Source organism: Malaclemys terrapin, chromosome 1, assembly GCF_027887155.1.
Source record: "Malaclemys terrapin pileata isolate rMalTer1 chromosome 1, rMalTer1.hap1, whole genome shotgun sequence".
Classification (NCBI taxonomy): domain Eukaryota; kingdom Metazoa; phylum Chordata; order Testudines; family Emydidae; genus Malaclemys; species Malaclemys terrapin.
The window spans coordinates 242,928,744-242,945,899 of record NC_071505.1 but is presented as its reverse complement, the minus strand read 5'-3'; the positions used below and the strand labels follow the sequence as shown (position 1 = coordinate 242,945,899).

General features: G+C 43.4%; 2 protein-coding genes across 3 annotated transcripts in view; one reads left to right on the top strand and one right to left on the bottom strand.

Annotated features, from left to right (window-relative positions):
• The window catches only part of DCUN1D2 (defective in cullin neddylation 1 domain containing 2), a 64,670-nt gene extending 64,007 nt beyond the window's left edge, over positions 1 to 663 (bottom strand). The window contains exon 1 of one of the 2 annotated variants that reach the window (XM_054011070.1): positions 238 to 663. In XM_054011070.1, the coding sequence (XP_053867045.1) occupies positions 238 to 602 (365 nt within the window). In that variant the 5' untranslated portion in view covers positions 603 to 663. The remainder of the gene's footprint in view (positions 1 to 237) is intronic. The other variant, XM_054011059.1, reaches the window with a different exon arrangement.
• Positions 664 to 808: 145 nt separating this feature from the next.
• TMCO3 (transmembrane and coiled-coil domains 3) overlaps positions 809 to 17,156 on the top strand; it is a 62,368-nt gene continuing 46,020 nt past the window's right edge. The window contains exons 1-2 of the mRNA XM_054011046.1: positions 809 to 924; positions 10,143 to 10,666. Of these exons, the coding sequence (XP_053867021.1) occupies positions 10,220 to 10,666 (447 nt within the window). The 5' untranslated portion in view covers positions 809 to 924; positions 10,143 to 10,219. The remainder of the gene's footprint in view (positions 925 to 10,142; positions 10,667 to 17,156) is intronic.

Below are 17,156 nucleotides of genomic sequence, written 5' to 3'. Positions count from 1 at the left end.
CTCCCCGGGACCCTCACTACCCCCCCCCCGGCCCTGGCGGGCCCTCCCTCTCCGCGCTTCTGTCCCTCTCCCTCCGGCCCCCCGCCCGGTGACCTTCCCTCCGCCGACCCCGCAGCAGGAAACACGGCTCCGCGCTGGCAGGAGTGGCGGGCGCTGTCCCCCCACGGCGCCCCCTCTGGGCAGGGCCGCGGCGCCGGGATCGGGAGAAAGGGGGTGGGGGGGCATTTTCCCACCTACCATCTTATCCCCGGCGCTTTGACCAACTTCACCGCCCAGCGCCGCCGCCTCCTGCGCAGGCGCGCACCGGTTCTCCTCAGCCACCTATCGCTGAGCGGCGCCGGCAAGCGGGCCCTGGGTCCCGGCCGCCTCTCTGGGAGCAGCAGTCCCCGCCTCGTCGCCGCGCCACAGGCACTGGAAAGTCGGCGCCCGACTGGAGGGGCACAGGGGACTACATCTCCCATGATGCACCGGGCCGACGAGCTGGAGACTGTTACCCACCGTGCACCGCGGCGGCGAGTCGGGACTACATCTCCCAGAGAGCACTGCGCGCGAAAGGGGTCGGCAGTTTGCTGACAGGGCGATCTAGGAACTACAAATCCCATGTGATATTGCGCTTAAAGGAGCCGCATCTGCACTCAGCAACCGGTACGAAGGGAGGTAGCGGCTTGGCAGCTGGCGGTGTCGTCATTTTTCACCAGGGGGCTGTTGAGTCAGGCGCCCAATAGGAGCAGGGATAACGGCACGCGGCACCACCCCGGCTCCCTGGGAGTGGCCGCCCCCGTTGGCTCGCTCGCCCGCCTGCGGCTCCTCCCGCTGCAGGTGAGCCGGGCGGATGGAGGCAGCGGCAGCCGGAGCCTAAAGCGGCCACCTCGCCCCAACCGGGTCTCGAGAGCCCGCGGCACCCGGACTGGCCGCCGCCCTGAGGTAGGAGCGGGCCGGGCCGGTTACTCCTGCGCCGGGAGGGCGGAAGGGGGGTGACCCGGATCCTGCAGCTGCGAGCGGGTTCCCCGCTCTTACTGGGCACCGGGCCGAGTCACTCGCGAGTGACAGCGAAAAGCGGGGCTGTTGGGCCGGGACAGGCCGATGGGCACAGCCGGCCGAGTGGGGGCATCCCGCCCTGGAGAGACTCCGACACGCACAGCCCATGTTCCCCCCGCTACCCCCTCCCGGGTCAGCTCCCCCACCCCGGAGAGGCCGTGGGACGACACAGAGCGCAGCTTCTCCCCCTCCGTGGGGAGAGACCGTGACACACAGCACAGCCCCCCTACCCCCAAGAAACCGTGAGACCTACACATAGAGACACCATGAGAGAGACAGCACAGCTTCCCTACCCCAGAGAGACCGTGACACACACACAACAGCTCGCCCCCCCCCCGCCGCACCCCAGTCCTGAGCCTCCTCCCAGAACCCTGTACCCCCTCCTGCATCCCAACCCCCTGCCCCAGCCCTGACCCCTTCCCAGACTTTGCACCTGTCATCTCCTTCTGCATCCCAACACTCTGTCCTAGTGTGGAGCCTCCTCCTACACTGTGAACCCCCTGGCCCCAGCCGAGAGTCTGCACCTCCTCCTGAACCCTAAATCCCTGCCCCAGCCTGGTGAAAATGAGTGAGGGAGAGCAAGTGATGGGAGGGGGAGATGGAGTGAGCAGGGTGGGGTTTTGGGGAAAGGGCAGGGTAGATCTTGGGTTGCCCTTACATTCAAAAAGTGATCCTGGGCAAAAAGGGTTGGAGACCACTGTTGTAATGGAAAACCACAAACTTTTGCTCCTTTCCTTATTTCTAGATAGAGTGAAACTGTATAGGACATGGCAAAATCTCTTTCAGATATATCCAGAAGGGAAAAGTTGTCCTCTTCACACATGTGCGGGAATAGATTTATAACAAAACCAGCCAAATCCTCCCCAAACACTGGTTTAAAATCTGTTCCCAGTAAAACAGTTTGTTATGCTACCTATCCCGGTATGTCCCCCACACATCCCAGTCTCCTCCAGAATTAGTGATACTTGATAGCTTTGTCTCTTCAGAAGTTCACATTCCTTAATGGGATGATTTCTGCTGTTCACTCCCATATGGGCAACTTAGGCCCTGACCTTGTAAACACTTATGCATATGTTTAATTTTACTACTAAACATGGCCACTGTTGGAGACAGGATACTGGACTAGCTGTACTGTTTCCAGTATGGTTGTTCTTATGTTCTTGACTGAACATCAACAGTTTCTTCTTATAATTTTGGCTGGATTGTTATAGGATCTTCTCGGCACTGTAGAGGGTCTTCTCTGTCCTACCTTAGTCTTTCATTACTTACATTCAAATAAAACTCGTAATTAAATTCCACACTATATGCTACGATTAAGACATTATAATTGATGAATTAAATATTCAAAATTAAGGCAATGCTCCTTTTTTCATATGACTTAAAATATGGTGTCTCAGTATAATAAGATTTACAAATTCAGTTGGTAATATTTATTTTTAAATAAAGCAAGGGAATTCCATACAAAGGACTATGGTTAATGTAACTTTAGTTTTGAGAATTTAAACACTCAGATCATGAAAGGCAGAGTAAAGTTTGAATGCTTATTCCATTCCCTTTGCTTATGCCTCAAAATATAGGATTTCTTCATGTTTTTAAAACTATTTTTCTGATGTTTTCTAAATTTTTGAGGGGGAAAGCTACCCTGCAGTGAATTGTAACATGAAATTTCAGAGTAGCTTATTTTAGTAGTATAGACTGTTGAGAGTTAGGCTTATAACTGGATGATAAACTGAACCTTAACTATGGGGTAGCTACTATCATTCCACTGCAGCGTATTAACTGATCAGTAATTTATATTGTGCTTTTTAAAAAAAAAAAAAAATCCCTGTCATTAGCTCTTTGAAAAATCTTCTAACATATTTGGTTCATCCTACCTCCATGGTGGGTTGGCCTATGAATTTCAAATCCATTTTGTTGGCTGTGATGCCCCATTAATGTGTGTGGCTTGGTATTTTTGTTTGGTTTTGGTGTTTTTTGTGTTTGAGGTGTTAGTGGAAGTATTACAAAGATATATTAAGTAGGAAGGGAAAGAGCTAGTGAAGGTCTCATTAGAGCAATGATATAAGTCCCTGTTCAGAAAAGAATTCCTATTCAGGATAGCACTTAAGCATAGGCTTAACTTTTAGCCTGTGCACAAGTATCTTTGACTTAATGCTTACATGCTGTCCTGAAACAATGCCATAAAGAAAAGGCCATGGACTAGTGGGCAGGGTCTTTTGGGGGAGAGGTGGCTGTGACACTTCCTAGGGTTGTAAGGCACCTCACTATCACCTGCCCTTAACGTGAGGAAGCCTTGTCTGTGTCTGCAATGGGTCAGCTCCCCAACTGCAGTGGCCATGGGCAACACAGGCACTTACCTCTAGGCCTAACAGGCCCTGCTGTTGCTTTACTACAGAGGCCCCCAAAGTGTGGGGTGTGCCCCCATAGGAAGGTATGAAGGACCATCTGGGGGGGCGCAGCGGGATCCAGGCCAGTCTGCACAGGGGCTGGGAGGGAGCATCACCCATCCCCTCCCAGCCACCAGTTCTGCTGTTATCTGGGACCAGGATTGGGGGCAAGACTGGGAGTGGAATTGCACCTGGCCACAGGCCTAGCCGCCAGCCCCCACCACAGCCCGGCTGCGCCCCAGACCCACGCCCAGCGGCAGCCCCAGCCTTGGTCCCCTTACCCATGTCTGTGTCCACATCTTCCCCTGCCCCATCACAGCCCCGGCTCGGGGAAGGCAAGACAGGGGTAAGAGGGTGTGACCCTCAAAAGTTTGACCACTGCTTTACAGGTTAGTGATTGGCACACTTCAACCTTTGAGTCCCCCTCCCCCAGGCATCTCCCTAGCATGTCCAGCCCCTGGTCCACTGGACACTTCAGTATTCACAGATTTGCTGCTTCCAAAGTAACGGTACACCCCAGCTATCCAGTTCCACCCCCGGTCACGTTTCTGCTTAACACACCGCAGTTAAATGTGTTTATAATGAAATCAAGTATTAAGTTTATTTAAGAAAGCACAGAGTCAAATAGTGGCAAGTAGAAGTACTGGAAACAAATGGTTACATATAAAATAAAATCATAACACACGTTAGAGCCTAGATTTCATAAACAAGGTACTCTCCTGTCTTGTAAAGTATTGCTCACCCAAAATCTTTACAGCTAGGATGTCTGTGACCCTCCTTTCATGACACTCTGTTTGTCTCCTAGGTGAAAGACCCGCTATGTCTCTTTCATTGCCAGATATACTAAAACAGTCCTTCATCTTTACTCATAAACAGGGCACCCCTCTGCTGTTCCTGTAGGTTTCCTCTCTTGTAGATTTCACAGTCTCTTATTTAGACCCCGGCTAAGTATGCAAATAGCATACAGTGTGAGGCATACAATACCCATCTCTCCATCTGGCCATTTGAGTATCTGTAACCTCCTGCCTGAAAGGGACATTTCTGAGGTTTATCACCTCCTGGTGACTTGCCATAACTCCAAGAGTTTAAGAGCATAATTTTCAGTATAGATACATAACTCCTTTAAATTTTATCTGTACATACATTTCACAATGATTGTGACAAGAATGGCCATACTGGGTCAGACCAATTATCCATCTAGCACAGTATCCTGTCTTCTGACAGTGACCAATTCCTCTGAAGCACCTGGGAATTAACAGAACAGGTAATCATTAAATGATCCATCCCTTGTTGTCCACTCCCAGATTCTGGCAGTGAGAGGCTAGGGACACTCATAGCATGGGTGTGACGTTCCTCTCTGGTATTATCTGGACTGGTGATCTGCTAGGTCACTCCAATCCTTGACTCTGGGAGCCAGCCTTACCCTGCTCTGCTGTGAGAACCCCCACTCCTGGGCTGTTCACACACAGCCTCTGGCATGTAAGCTGCTCCCAGCTACTTGCAACCGAATGACGCTAGCCAATATCTCAGACACAATCCTACAAACCTCTGTCTTGCAGTGTCAGTTATGCCCGCTGGACACTGCAAGCTTATATGAGTTTGACATTTTAACAAAGAAATGGATATATACCAGGCTTGTTATCCCAAGGGGAGTCTCTGACATACTTCTACCTGAAACAGTGCATTTGGTTTGAATAAACAAACAAATTTATTAACTATAAAAGAGATTTTAAGTGATTATAAGTCAATGCACAACAAGTCGGATTTGGTCAAATGAAATAAAAGCAAAATGCATTCTAAGCTGATCTTAACACTTTCAGTGTCTTTACAAATTTAGATGCTTCTCACCACAGGCTGGCTGGTTGCCCTTCAGCCAGGCTCTCCCCTTTGATCAGTGCTTCAGTCACTTGGTGTGGTGTCTGTAGATGTAGGTGGAAGAGAGAGAGTGAGAGCATAGCAAATGTCTTTCCCTTTTATCATGTCCTTTTCTTCCCTCTTGGCTTAGTGCCCATCCCCCCCTGCCCTTCAGAGTCAGGTGAGCATCACCTCATCGCAGTCCCAAACTGACCAAAGGAAGCAGGGTGACTGACTCGAGAGTCCAACAGATCCTTTGTTGCTGCCTAGGCCAGTGTCCTTTGTTCCTGTGAGGCTGGGCTGAGTTTGTCTCATACCTGCCCTGATGAGGTGTGAACTGCCCTTCTGCTCTTGGAGAGTTTTTTGCTTGGGCTTGCTTTAAGCCATGAGGACACGTTTTCAGCCTCATAACTATATACATGAAATAACAACCTATAACATTACTATAACAACAATGCTCAGCGCATCATGAGTCTTTCAAAGACACCGACATGACAAACTTTGCATTGGATACCACACAACCATTTTATAAGGATGAACATGGGAGTGTAGGGTGTTTCCACGAGGTACAGAACGTCACAATGGGGTTGCTTTTGGTAGAGACCTCACATGTCACCCTTTGGTGAGCTATTGGGGCCCTACTGAATTCACAGCCATGAAAAATGCATCATGGACCATGAAATCTGGTCTCCCCTTGTGAAATCTGGTCTTTTGAGTGCTTTTACCCTATACTATACAGATTTCACAGGGGAGACCAGCATTTCTCAAATTGGGGGTCCTGACCCAAAAGGGAATTGCAGGGGGGTCATGGTATTGCCACCCTTACTTCTATGCTGCCTTCAGAGTTGAGTGGAGAGCAGCAGCTCTTGGCTGAGCGCACAGGCCTGAAGACAGTGCCCTGCCAGCAGCAGTGCAGAAGTAAGAGTGGAAATACCATACCATGCCATCCTTACTTCTGTGCTGCTGCTGGTGGCAACTCTGCCTTCAGAGCTGGGCTCCTGGCCAGCAGCTGCCACTCTCCAGCTGCCCAGCTCTGAAGGCAGTGCCGCCACCAGCAGCTGCACAGCAGTAAGGGTAGCAGCACTGCAACCCCCCTACCATAACCTTGTGACATCCCACCCCCCCAACTCCCTTTTGGGTCAGGACTCCTACAATTAAAACACCATGACATTTCAGATTCAAATAGCTGAAATCCTGAAATTTATTATATTAAAATTGTATGACTGTGAAATTGACCAAAATGGACCGTGAATTTGGTAGGACCTTAGATATTATGAATATATCTGACCCAGAGGATCCCTGTAAAACCCTATGCCCCTCCTGTGCCCTCTGCCAGTTGACACCAAGAGGTTGCTGAGTCACAGTGGGTCACTCCTTTCCAGTTCAGGGAAGAAACAGAATTTGGAACTGAAAAGCAATAGACACTGGGAAACAGATCATTTTGCTTACATAGAAGGTCTTTCTGCCTACTAGTGTCTTTAAGTTAAGGAGTTGGGGTTCCCCCCCCTCTTTTTCTTGACTTAAGCAAACCACCCTTTGTTTGCTGTTCTGCTCTTTATTCTTTGGACCCGGTCTTGAGGGTTTATAGTGAGCAATTAAGGAATGTAGGCAGTGTTAAATGGCTGGATCTCTTAACTGTTCAATTCCAGACCAACGTTTTAAATGTATTAGAGAGACAAGGTGGGTGTGGTAGTATCTTTTATTGGACCAACTTCTGTTGGTGAGAGATACAAACTTTCGAGTCACACACAGCTCTTCTTCTGACCTGAAGAAAAGCTCTGTGTTGCTCGAAAACTTCTCTCTCTCTCTCACCAACAGAAGTTGGTCCAATAAAAGATATTGCCTCCCCCACCATGTCTCTCTAATATCCTTGGACTGATACAACTACATCATTTGAAATGTATAGCAGGGTTTTTTTAAGTATATATTTTGGAGAGGTGTTAGCTGGACTCCATTACTTTCATAGGTTATGGCTACACTAAAGAGCTTACAGCGGCACAGCTTAATTGCTCCAGCCCCTGTGAGCGGTGGTAGCTGTGTCAGTAGGAGAAGTTTTCCCCACTGACATAGCACTGTCCACACCAGTGCTTAAATTGGCATAAGTTATGTCACGGAGGGGGGTGGCTAATTCACTCCCCTGAGTGACATAATTTAAGTCGAGTTAAGCTGTAGTGTAGCCTTAGCCATAGTAATTCTTTCCACTATTTTTTTTTTGTTTTTCTTTTGGAATATAATACCCAGGTCCACCCACCAATTTTAAGACCCTTCATTGGCTTCTTCTCTTCCTATTAATCAAATCAAGTTTCTCATCCTTGTTTTCAAAGTGCTTCACAGCTCAGGTCCTTCCTACATCTCCACTCATCTCTAGTCACTCACTCAAGACACACGTGTACCTATGCTCTTCATGTCCTCTTACTCTCAAACTCCTCTTTGTGCCATATTTCGTGATGCTGCTACCTGGAGCCCCCACTCCCTGACTCACTATATTACATCCACAGCTATTCATCTTTCAAGCTCCTTAAACATTTGTCTTCCAAATGGTCTTTAAATTCTAGCCCTATTGGCAATCTTTCTCTGGTTTAAAAACAGAATTTAAAAAAAATGACACATTTTTTTTTCTGTGTGTGTGTGTGTGTGTGTGTGTGTGTGTGTGTATATAAACTAACAAACAAACATAAACCTTCATTTCACAGGCTCTGACCGTGTTAATTATTTGAACAACAATTTTGGTTTTATGATTTTAATCATCTCACATCTTTTGCTGCATGCAAGGTCAGCGTCTGATATTAGGACATCTATACTGTTGGGAGTGAAGGCATGCTTTAGGCCAGATAGAAGCTTGCTGTGATTTAAGACTCTGTTTTGATAACATTTAACAGCTTAAGCTTAGGTAGAACTGTGCATGTGTAAAGCCATTGCAGAGTAATTATGTTTAGTATTATGCTTGTGTAAGGAAAATGCAGTGTAATAGTTTGGGGGGGGGGGAAATGTAGCTACAAAGCTAGAAAAAATTGGTTTGCACTAACACAAAACCTATACTGACAGGACAAGAGAGTTAACATAAAAATAAACTAATACATAGATATACCCTCCCTGCCTTCCTTCCCTCAAAATATAAAGAAGTTAGTCTAAACAATGGAAAGCTGAAATTGTATATTCTTTGGTGTTGCGGGTGACTGTGTGGTGAAACTATCCTAATGAGCTTCCCACTTGTAAGTAAATAAGAATTTCTTACTAAGTATTTTGCCTAACAAAAATTTTTTAAACCAGTCTGCTGAGTAGTAAATCTCTGTCAAATGTATACAGGGCCGGCTCCAGGCACCAGCCCACCAAGCTTGTGCTTGGGGCGGCACCTGGAGGGGGGCGGTGCAGTGCTCCGGCTCTGGCTGCCGGGGAGAGCGGGGCCACGGCCGGGGCTCGCCGCCCTCCCCCCGGTGCTCTGGCCGCCAGGGGGAGAGCGGATCCCTGGCCGGGGCTCGCCGCCCTCCCCCCGGGGCTCTGGCCGCCCTCCCCTGCCGGGGGGTAGGGGGGGCGGGGCGGCCGGTGGCTTTTTTGCCTGGGGCGGCAAAAAAGCCAGAGCCAGCCCTGAATGTATACATTGGCTTATATCTCAAATCCCCATCTTTCTTCAAGAGGCCAGTTGCAGCAAAGGTCCCTATGGCATGATCTAAAAGTTGACAAATCTAAGCTATTTTAGAACAGGGATAGGAGTGAATTCCAGCAGCTTAGGGCCCTTATGAAGAGCACTGTGCCAGCCCTTCCTCCTCTCTCTTATATCTAGTGATCTAACATCATCAACTCTGCTCATTGTAACTGGCAGTATATCATGAGTAGAGAGCTAGTGTCTCAGTTGGACTGATCAACTTATTTGTGCTTGTAATCTTTCTTGACTACGGTTATTGCTCCAAAGTTCAAAATTGCAGCTAAATATTAAGGCAAATATTTACCTGTTCTACTGAAAATTTGCTCAAATTTAAATTAAATTCTGCAATTCTAGAATGGCAAATACATAATTTTATTTATTTTTTAAGGAAATCTAAGTCCTTTATTGGGTACCATGTTTGCACGTAATTTCTGAACTAATGGAGACTATGCACATCCTTTGTCCGTTATTTGAAATCCTACCATAGTCAAAATTATGTGTCTTTAACACTATCTTTTTAAATATTTTGAATTATTTATTATCAGCACTAGGAGATTTTCCTCAGAAAACCACTGAAAAATGATGTTGAGAGATACTGGGATAGCTTAGGGAAATTGGTCCAAGTCCGATTCAAGCTGGAAATGACAAAGTCAGGAAAATCTCATTGCTATCTGTCCTATGTGAAATGAGAATCTTGCAAGCATGATTTATATTGTAATCTCTTTGAGGCAAAGAGTTTGTTTTTCTGTATCTTCTATAAAGCAGCTATTATACCTTGAGGTGCTATCCATAATTTGACAATGACATATCTTTTTGTTTAAATGTAGGCTTGAAAAGCACAGATGGTTCATGGATATTGTAAACAGAGCAAACTTGCATACTAGTAACTAAATATAACCCTTATCTTAACAGCTTAACAAATAAGTTTAAAAAAACACATCCACATATCATTCAAAAGAAGCATGAGTGACCAGTGTGGTACTGCTAAGCTTTACAGCTTGATGGATTTAAAACAAGTTATTATGTTTTGGAAAACAGGTAGTCCAGGAAAACAAAAAATCTTACTAAACCAGAAAGATTTGGTGGTTTTGACTATCTATTGATCAAGGGAGAACACACACTTTTTATTAGACTTCATTTGAAACTTTTTTAAAATTTGGATTTGATCCAGTTGCCCAATACTGAACCATGTTTGACAGCTAATGTGTATTATCTTTCAGCACAACATGTGTATTCGAAATGCAAAGAGCATATTATAGAAGGCTTTGGACTGTTCCTGGTTGTATACAGTAATACAATGAAGGCAATTGAATTTAATTCCCTATGGATATTGATTTCACTACTTTGCTGCCAGTTATTGAACACTGCAGAGCACGAAGATGTAGTAAAGCATGCAATAAAGCTGCATCGTGGGAAAGGTGCTGCTGTCACACAGAGAAAACAATGGGTCTTAGAAAATTGCAGAAAGCTATCTGGGCTCCTTCGCCAAAAGAACGTGGTTCTCAGCAAACTAAAAAATGCAATAAGATCAGTGGAGAAGGACTTGGGGCTGTCAGATGAAGAGAAACTTTTTCAGGTGCATACATTTGAAATTTTCCAAAAGGAGCTGAATGAAAGTGAAAACTCAGTCTTTCAAGCAATCCATGGACTCCAAAGAGCCCTTCAAGGTGATTACAAAGATGTTGTAAACATGAAAGAAAGTAGTAGACAGCGATTGGAGGCCTTGAGAGAAGCTGCAATAAAGGTAGTACTTTCCAATTTTACTAATGCATTACGGAGGGTAATATGGTGAAGGTTTCATAGGGATCTCTAATTATTAAAAAGGTTTAAATTATTTTGTTTTGTATGAAAAATATGGATCTACACCAAACTTTCAACACTTATTCCTAGTGTAAAGATGGAATTTTGAGCAAAGCTAGTAGTAAATCTGTTCTCGTCAGGTAAGTTAGAAGTAATGTAGTAGTTACAGGGAGTTTCCTTATTGAAGTTTAGAGAAGGTTAATAATTAATTGTTGGGGTTTTTATTTTTTATAATCTAATGAGAACCCCTGTAACTCCCAACTCCAGCATTACTTCAGAAGGCAAAGAAATATGAGAGGTGAGACTATTCATATACTTCAGCAGTAATAAAGCATTTTTGTCATAACTGTACTTCTTTGTGTCAAGACAAGCCAACTGAGATTGCCTTCTTTATAAAACAATCACTTTAAAGCACAGAAGTGTGATAGTGAAGCATGAGTGTTTCACTGACTATTGTGGCTCTACAGACTCACCTTGATCTGTTAGGGTTCACCAAAGGGTACATCTATACTTACCCGCTGGTTCGGCAGCAAGCAATCGATCTTCTGGGATCGATTTATCGTGAGTTTGGAGGGCCCACTTTCTTCTCTATCTTGTAAACATCAGAACATTTCTGATTATATTTTCTACAATAATAGATGGAGAGGGGGCAAGGAAAACAACCCCATGAGCCAGGTCACAACTCCACTGTCACAAATTTGGGGCAGTTGAGAGTGGTAGGGTCAAACCTGAGCAGTGCTGCAACCCTTGAGGTTGCAATGCCCAGAGCAGAGAGTCAAGTCCAGCCAGCTGCACAGCACAGGAGCTGCAGGAACCGCCACTGTGGGATGAGTGTTAGGCAGGACTCAATCCCCCCTGGGGAGCAGGATCTGACTGAAACCACTTCAGGGCAGGGCGGCAACCAGAGTGGGGCAGTCGTCCAGGGTGTGCAGTGGGGCCAGGGCTTGGGGAGGTGTCTGGAGTGCCTCACTGCTAAGAGTGTCAGACTGTCAGAAATCAGGGCAGACACCCCAAATTGGTGGTATAGTCCTTCTGGATCATTATATTAGTTTTACCATGGAGCCACAGACCAGTCCCCTTTAGGCTCTCCCTGTCCTTACTTTACCATTCACACAGATTGGACTTTATGATGAAAGGTTATTAAAAACCAAAATTCACCACCCGTTAGGTTTCCAGACTCAAAAGGCCAGTCACTTACCCCAGGTCAAAATATGCTCCAGATCTCACCAAAGGCAATGCTGTAGCCAATCCTTTAGTTTACTAAATCTTTAGTAATTAGGAAAAAGCAAGGAGAGTTATAGCAAGTTTAAAGCAAATAAAATACATTACGAGTGAATTTAGGGTTTGTAGGTTCAAAATAAAAGCAGTGATGTAGCAATCTGCCAGTCTCATTTGTCTTTTCACAAATTCTCTCAGGGTTTTTCCAAAGTGGTTTTGGGGAACTCTGTCTTGTATCTAGAAAGCTACCAGACACATCCAAAAAGATAAGAGATGGGAGGATCATTCCCAGCATCCAGTATTTATAGTTGAAAATAGCCTGCCAAGTGTTTTTAGCACAGCATGTGTCCCTAGATTTCCCTTTGTTGAGCACACAACGCCCATGCTTTGAAGTCAATGTTCCTCCTTGCTGAGCAACTTTAGACAAGTGAGTATAGATAAATGGGAACAATGTGATAGCCAAAACCATTTAGCTTTCATGCAGTTTTACACATCAAATGAAGCCACAACTAATCACTAACACACATTATTGTTCCAGGATTAATTAAGTATACTGACAGCAATCACAGGTAAAATTAGCATAAATGTAATTAATGGGGCATGTGCCATGTAAACACAGTGTGGCAATATCTTCCTTTGTTCACTTCTAACAAGTGGATACAATAACATTAGTATTTCTTCTGATCTAGGGTTATTTACTGTAGTGTATGCTTAATAGCAAATAAGCAACAGGATATTGCCAAAATTAACAGATCAGATTTTTCAAGTGGGTGCTTCACATGTTACAATGCCTATTGACATTCCTCTGAGGTTCACAGACAGGTGAACTACCTATTTCTTTTAATCTAAGCTGGTTTGCCTGCATCACAACCTCCAGCTTCTGACTCACCTTAGCAGGCCACCCAGCATGACTGGGTTGTGGGGGGAGGGCGCAACCAAAAAAACTGGGGGCAGGGTGGGCACATGAACCTGTGTACCCCCCCACCCACGTCACATCTAGTAGGGGGTGCAAATATGCTTGCTTGCCCCGTGTGCTAAAATGCCTAGTTATGGCTCTGCCCCAGGGCCTCTATCCCCAGACTATTTAATGGATTGCGACAGGCCATAAATATTTATAAATGGGCCCTGAGCCCAAAAAGTTTGAGGACCACTGGCATAGATGATGCAAAAGACTGAGGTATCCAAGAAGGAGGTGCAAGGGGTGATGTGAACAGAGGGTAGGATGCAAGCTGAGATACTCATGGAGCAGTCTGTGCTCTAAACACAGGGAATGAGGGGTGTAGAAAGTTTGGCAGAGAGTACTTTGAACACCATGTTCTCCAACTAAGCCCCACCGCATGCCTCCATGCCACTGCTTCATGGGAGTTCAGGAGATGGCCTCTGCAGCATCTAGCTTTCTGAAGCTGTGGCAATCATTATGAAATTAACATGAGGGTTTTTTTTTTTTGACAATTTCACTGCTATACAAAACTTTAAGTGGGGAAAAATGCAGATTCACATCAACCAAGCCATCTTGTGAATTGTTCTAGTTTAAAAAAGAAATGAATTGAGAAAATCAAAATGTTTCTTTGACATTTTAAAAATTAAGCTTTATTTTTTTATTCAAAATGACTTATTTAGAAATTATCTCCAGTTTTATTAAAAAAAACCTAAAAACATAAAAAAGCTCAGTTGAAATGACACCTTTCATCTGACTCTCTAAAAGACTTTTTTTTTTTTTTTTTAAAGTTATTTGGAACTATCCGCAAACCACACATTGGTTTTTTTCCTATGGATCTAGTTCCAAATAGCAGCTGTGAAGCTAATAAGAATCTTACACATTTCACTCTCCTGCTGCTTTGCAAAGGTACTAGTAGCAAAAGAGGTACTGGAGAGATCTGTCTGCAGACTTGGGAATAAATCACTGTATTGGATTACATTTTAGTCACATTTTGAAGATTCTTTGGAACTATAAGATCTAGAAACTGTTTTTTAAAAAAAAAAAAAAAAAAAAAGAGAGCTTAGAACTTATTCTGCTGAAATGGAGGGTGTTCCCCTTGTGTGTCATGTCAGTCTTCTTACTCACCTGCGACAAGTAGATTATTTTAAACCTCCCTTTTTTTATATTTGTAAAACACTAGCATGGTGATTTAACAATCTTATATAAAGCAAAATAATGAGAGATGACACTGGAAAATGGTGGTTGAAAAGAGAGGGAAGTTTACATGAGGTAGATTTTAAGATTACTTGTTTGCACATTATTTGTTTTGTTCTAGTTTATTTGTATTAAGTATGTTAATTCCTTAGTTAATATTGATGTGTTCACAGGAAGCACCTTTTCACTTCCCCAGTGGGATGTTAGGTGCAAAAGCCAAAACTCTGGATGTCTGTGGCCTACTGTCTTCACCTCTTACTCCTTAATAGGCTGAGGCATATAGCTTCTAGCTCCTGAGTGTCATGTCCGTTTCATATTGTTACTTGAAAAAGATGTTTGTTATTCACAAAGGGGAGCCAAAAACGAAGGATGTGGGAGGGTGCAATATCGGAGGCCTCTTATGTCTTCCATTCTTCCGCCTTTTACTCCTCCTTACAGCAGAGAAGCTCTAGAGCAGTGGTCCCCAACCTTTTTGTGGCCAATAGCACATTCATGTTTTCAGAAGAGTGTGGCGCCTGCCACAAATTTTTCAAGGCTTATTTTGTATTTGTACATTAAATAATACAAAAAACATCATATTTAATATTACATAATATATGAATCCATAAGATAAAAGTAATTTTTAAATGTAAAAGGTATTAATTAAATTATTCAGCAATTACTCTTTCACCTTACCATGTGAATTTGCTCTTTTATCTACCTATAAGAAAAATTAAGGACTTCTTAAAAAAATAAATATCATAAACTGGTTTCATCTTATTTTAAAAAAGTAAAATTACTTTTTGATTGGACAGTTTTTTGGAAAAATTTAGACTAGCTGTAGCAGAAAGTGAGGATAGTAATATTTCAGTCCTATATCTAAAACATTGTTGAACTGCTGGTCCAAATATAATTATTTATGATTCTTTCTTTAACATAGCCAGTTAGTATTAATGTATCTGGATTTCAATAAACAAACAAATATGAAAAAAAGTTACACAAGTTAATCATACGCACTTATCAGCACTTAATGGAAAATAGGTATCATTAATTCACATGGTTTTTCTAATAAAGTCAGTGTGATTTTTGGCACTGCATTTCTTCAGCCAATTTTTTGTAGTTGGGAGAGTAGGATGATATTCCCATTCGTAAGCAATCGTCAAGATGGGCATCTGTAAGCCGAGATCTGTATTTTGATTTTATGATGTTCATTGTTGAAAACAGAACTTTGCATAGATAAGTGGAACCAAAATAAGATTTTATTTTGTATGCTACATTTTTTTTTTTTTAAGGCAGGGAACTTTTTTCGGTCAACCAGATTGCAAAAGTTTTCATCTGTTGCACAGGATTTTAGAACAATATCATTCTGAAGGTCCAAAATCTCCAGTTCCACGTCTTCTGTTCTTACTTGAATGAGACTCGCAATTGATGTAGCCATTTCTGTTACTTCTATTTGGCAAGTAAAAGAGAGCCAACTACGGGCTCAATGATGGTGAACTACTGAAATCTCTTTTCAGATTGTTCCAGAAGTGTTTGAATGTGGATAACAAATGGTGATGGGTTAAAATCATGGTCACATACCATTTTCTTCATACTTGGGAAATGTACGAGAGACTTTGTCTTCATATGTGACATCCACAAGATCAGTTTTGCTTTGAATGATTTTACAGAATGGATCATTTGAGCCACATGTTTGTCGTTTCCCTGGAGCTCAAGATTTAAAATGTTCAATTTGTCAGTGATGTCGGCAAGAAAAGCCAAATCCATTAAGCAGCTGGAGTCTTCTAGTTGCTCGAAGTTCTGATTTGTGGACTTCGGAAATTCTTTGATCTCTTCAATTAGGCTTAAAAAACGTGCAAGAACTTTACCTCTGCTCAGCCATCATACTTCTGTGTGCAAGATAAGATCAGATTGTTTATCATCATCATCTTCCAACAGGGCCTTAAAAAGTCGGTGTTGCAAAGGTTTCGCTCTAATAGTTAATTATTTTAATAACGACATTCATGACATGTTGAAAAGAGAGAACTGACGCACAAAGCTTCTTGGTGGATAATGCAATAAGACATAAAGTTCGGAAAGGATTAATTCTTCTTGCAGAGTGCAATGAATCCATTGGCACTGCCCATCATTGCTGGTGCCCCATCAGTGGTGATTGCAGACAGCTTGTGTAGTGGCATACTAATTGATGTATGTGATTTGAATAAATTATAGATGTCCTCACCCTTTGTTCACCCTTTCATAGGCAGTACTTTTAGTAACTCTTCTTTTACGGTGAAGTCACTAAATACCATCCTCACCATAACTGCCAACTGCGCTGTATCCAATATATCTGTCAACTCATTGAACTGCAGTGAAAACCAGTCACACATTTCCAAGTCATCCTTTAGCTGAGTTTGCATATCACTTGAAATTGCATGTATCCTCCTCGTAACTGTGTTGATTGATAACTACAAGTCTTGTGTTGCTGACAAAATCTCACGCTTGTTAAGAAATCCTTGAAACAGGCAATCAGCACCAGTCAAAAATGCTTCCTTCAACAATTCACCATCTTGAAAGGGTTTTTTCTTCTTTGCAAGCAGATGAGCAATTTTAAAGGAAGCAATAGTAGCACTTTTAGACTTTACCACTTGTCTAAGGAAAACAGATTGCTGGGCAGATAGGTTTGATTTGAATTGATTGATTTTTTTTTTTTCTTCTTCTTCTTTCTCAACTCCGATTTAAATGGCTGGCTAATGTCAAAAGAGCCGTGATTAGTTTGGAAATGGCGTTCGTTATGTTTTTTCGGCACTGCAACAGTACCACCACACAATAAGCAAACACATTTCCCTTTATTTTCAATAAAACAATAGGATTGTTCCCACTCTGCGTTGAAATACGTATGTTGTCTTTTATTTGAACCACTAATTTTGGGGGCAAAATGTTTAAAAAAAAAAAAAAAAAAAAAAATCGCAAAGCACAAGAAAACAGCAGTATCAGTGCAGCAGAAGAATACTCACATATAGGGCTGGCTCCAGGTACAGCAGAGCAAGCACCTGCCTGGGGCAGCACATGCTAAGGGGCAGCATTCCATCCATTCTAGGGGCGGCAGAGTCCGAGTGGGTTT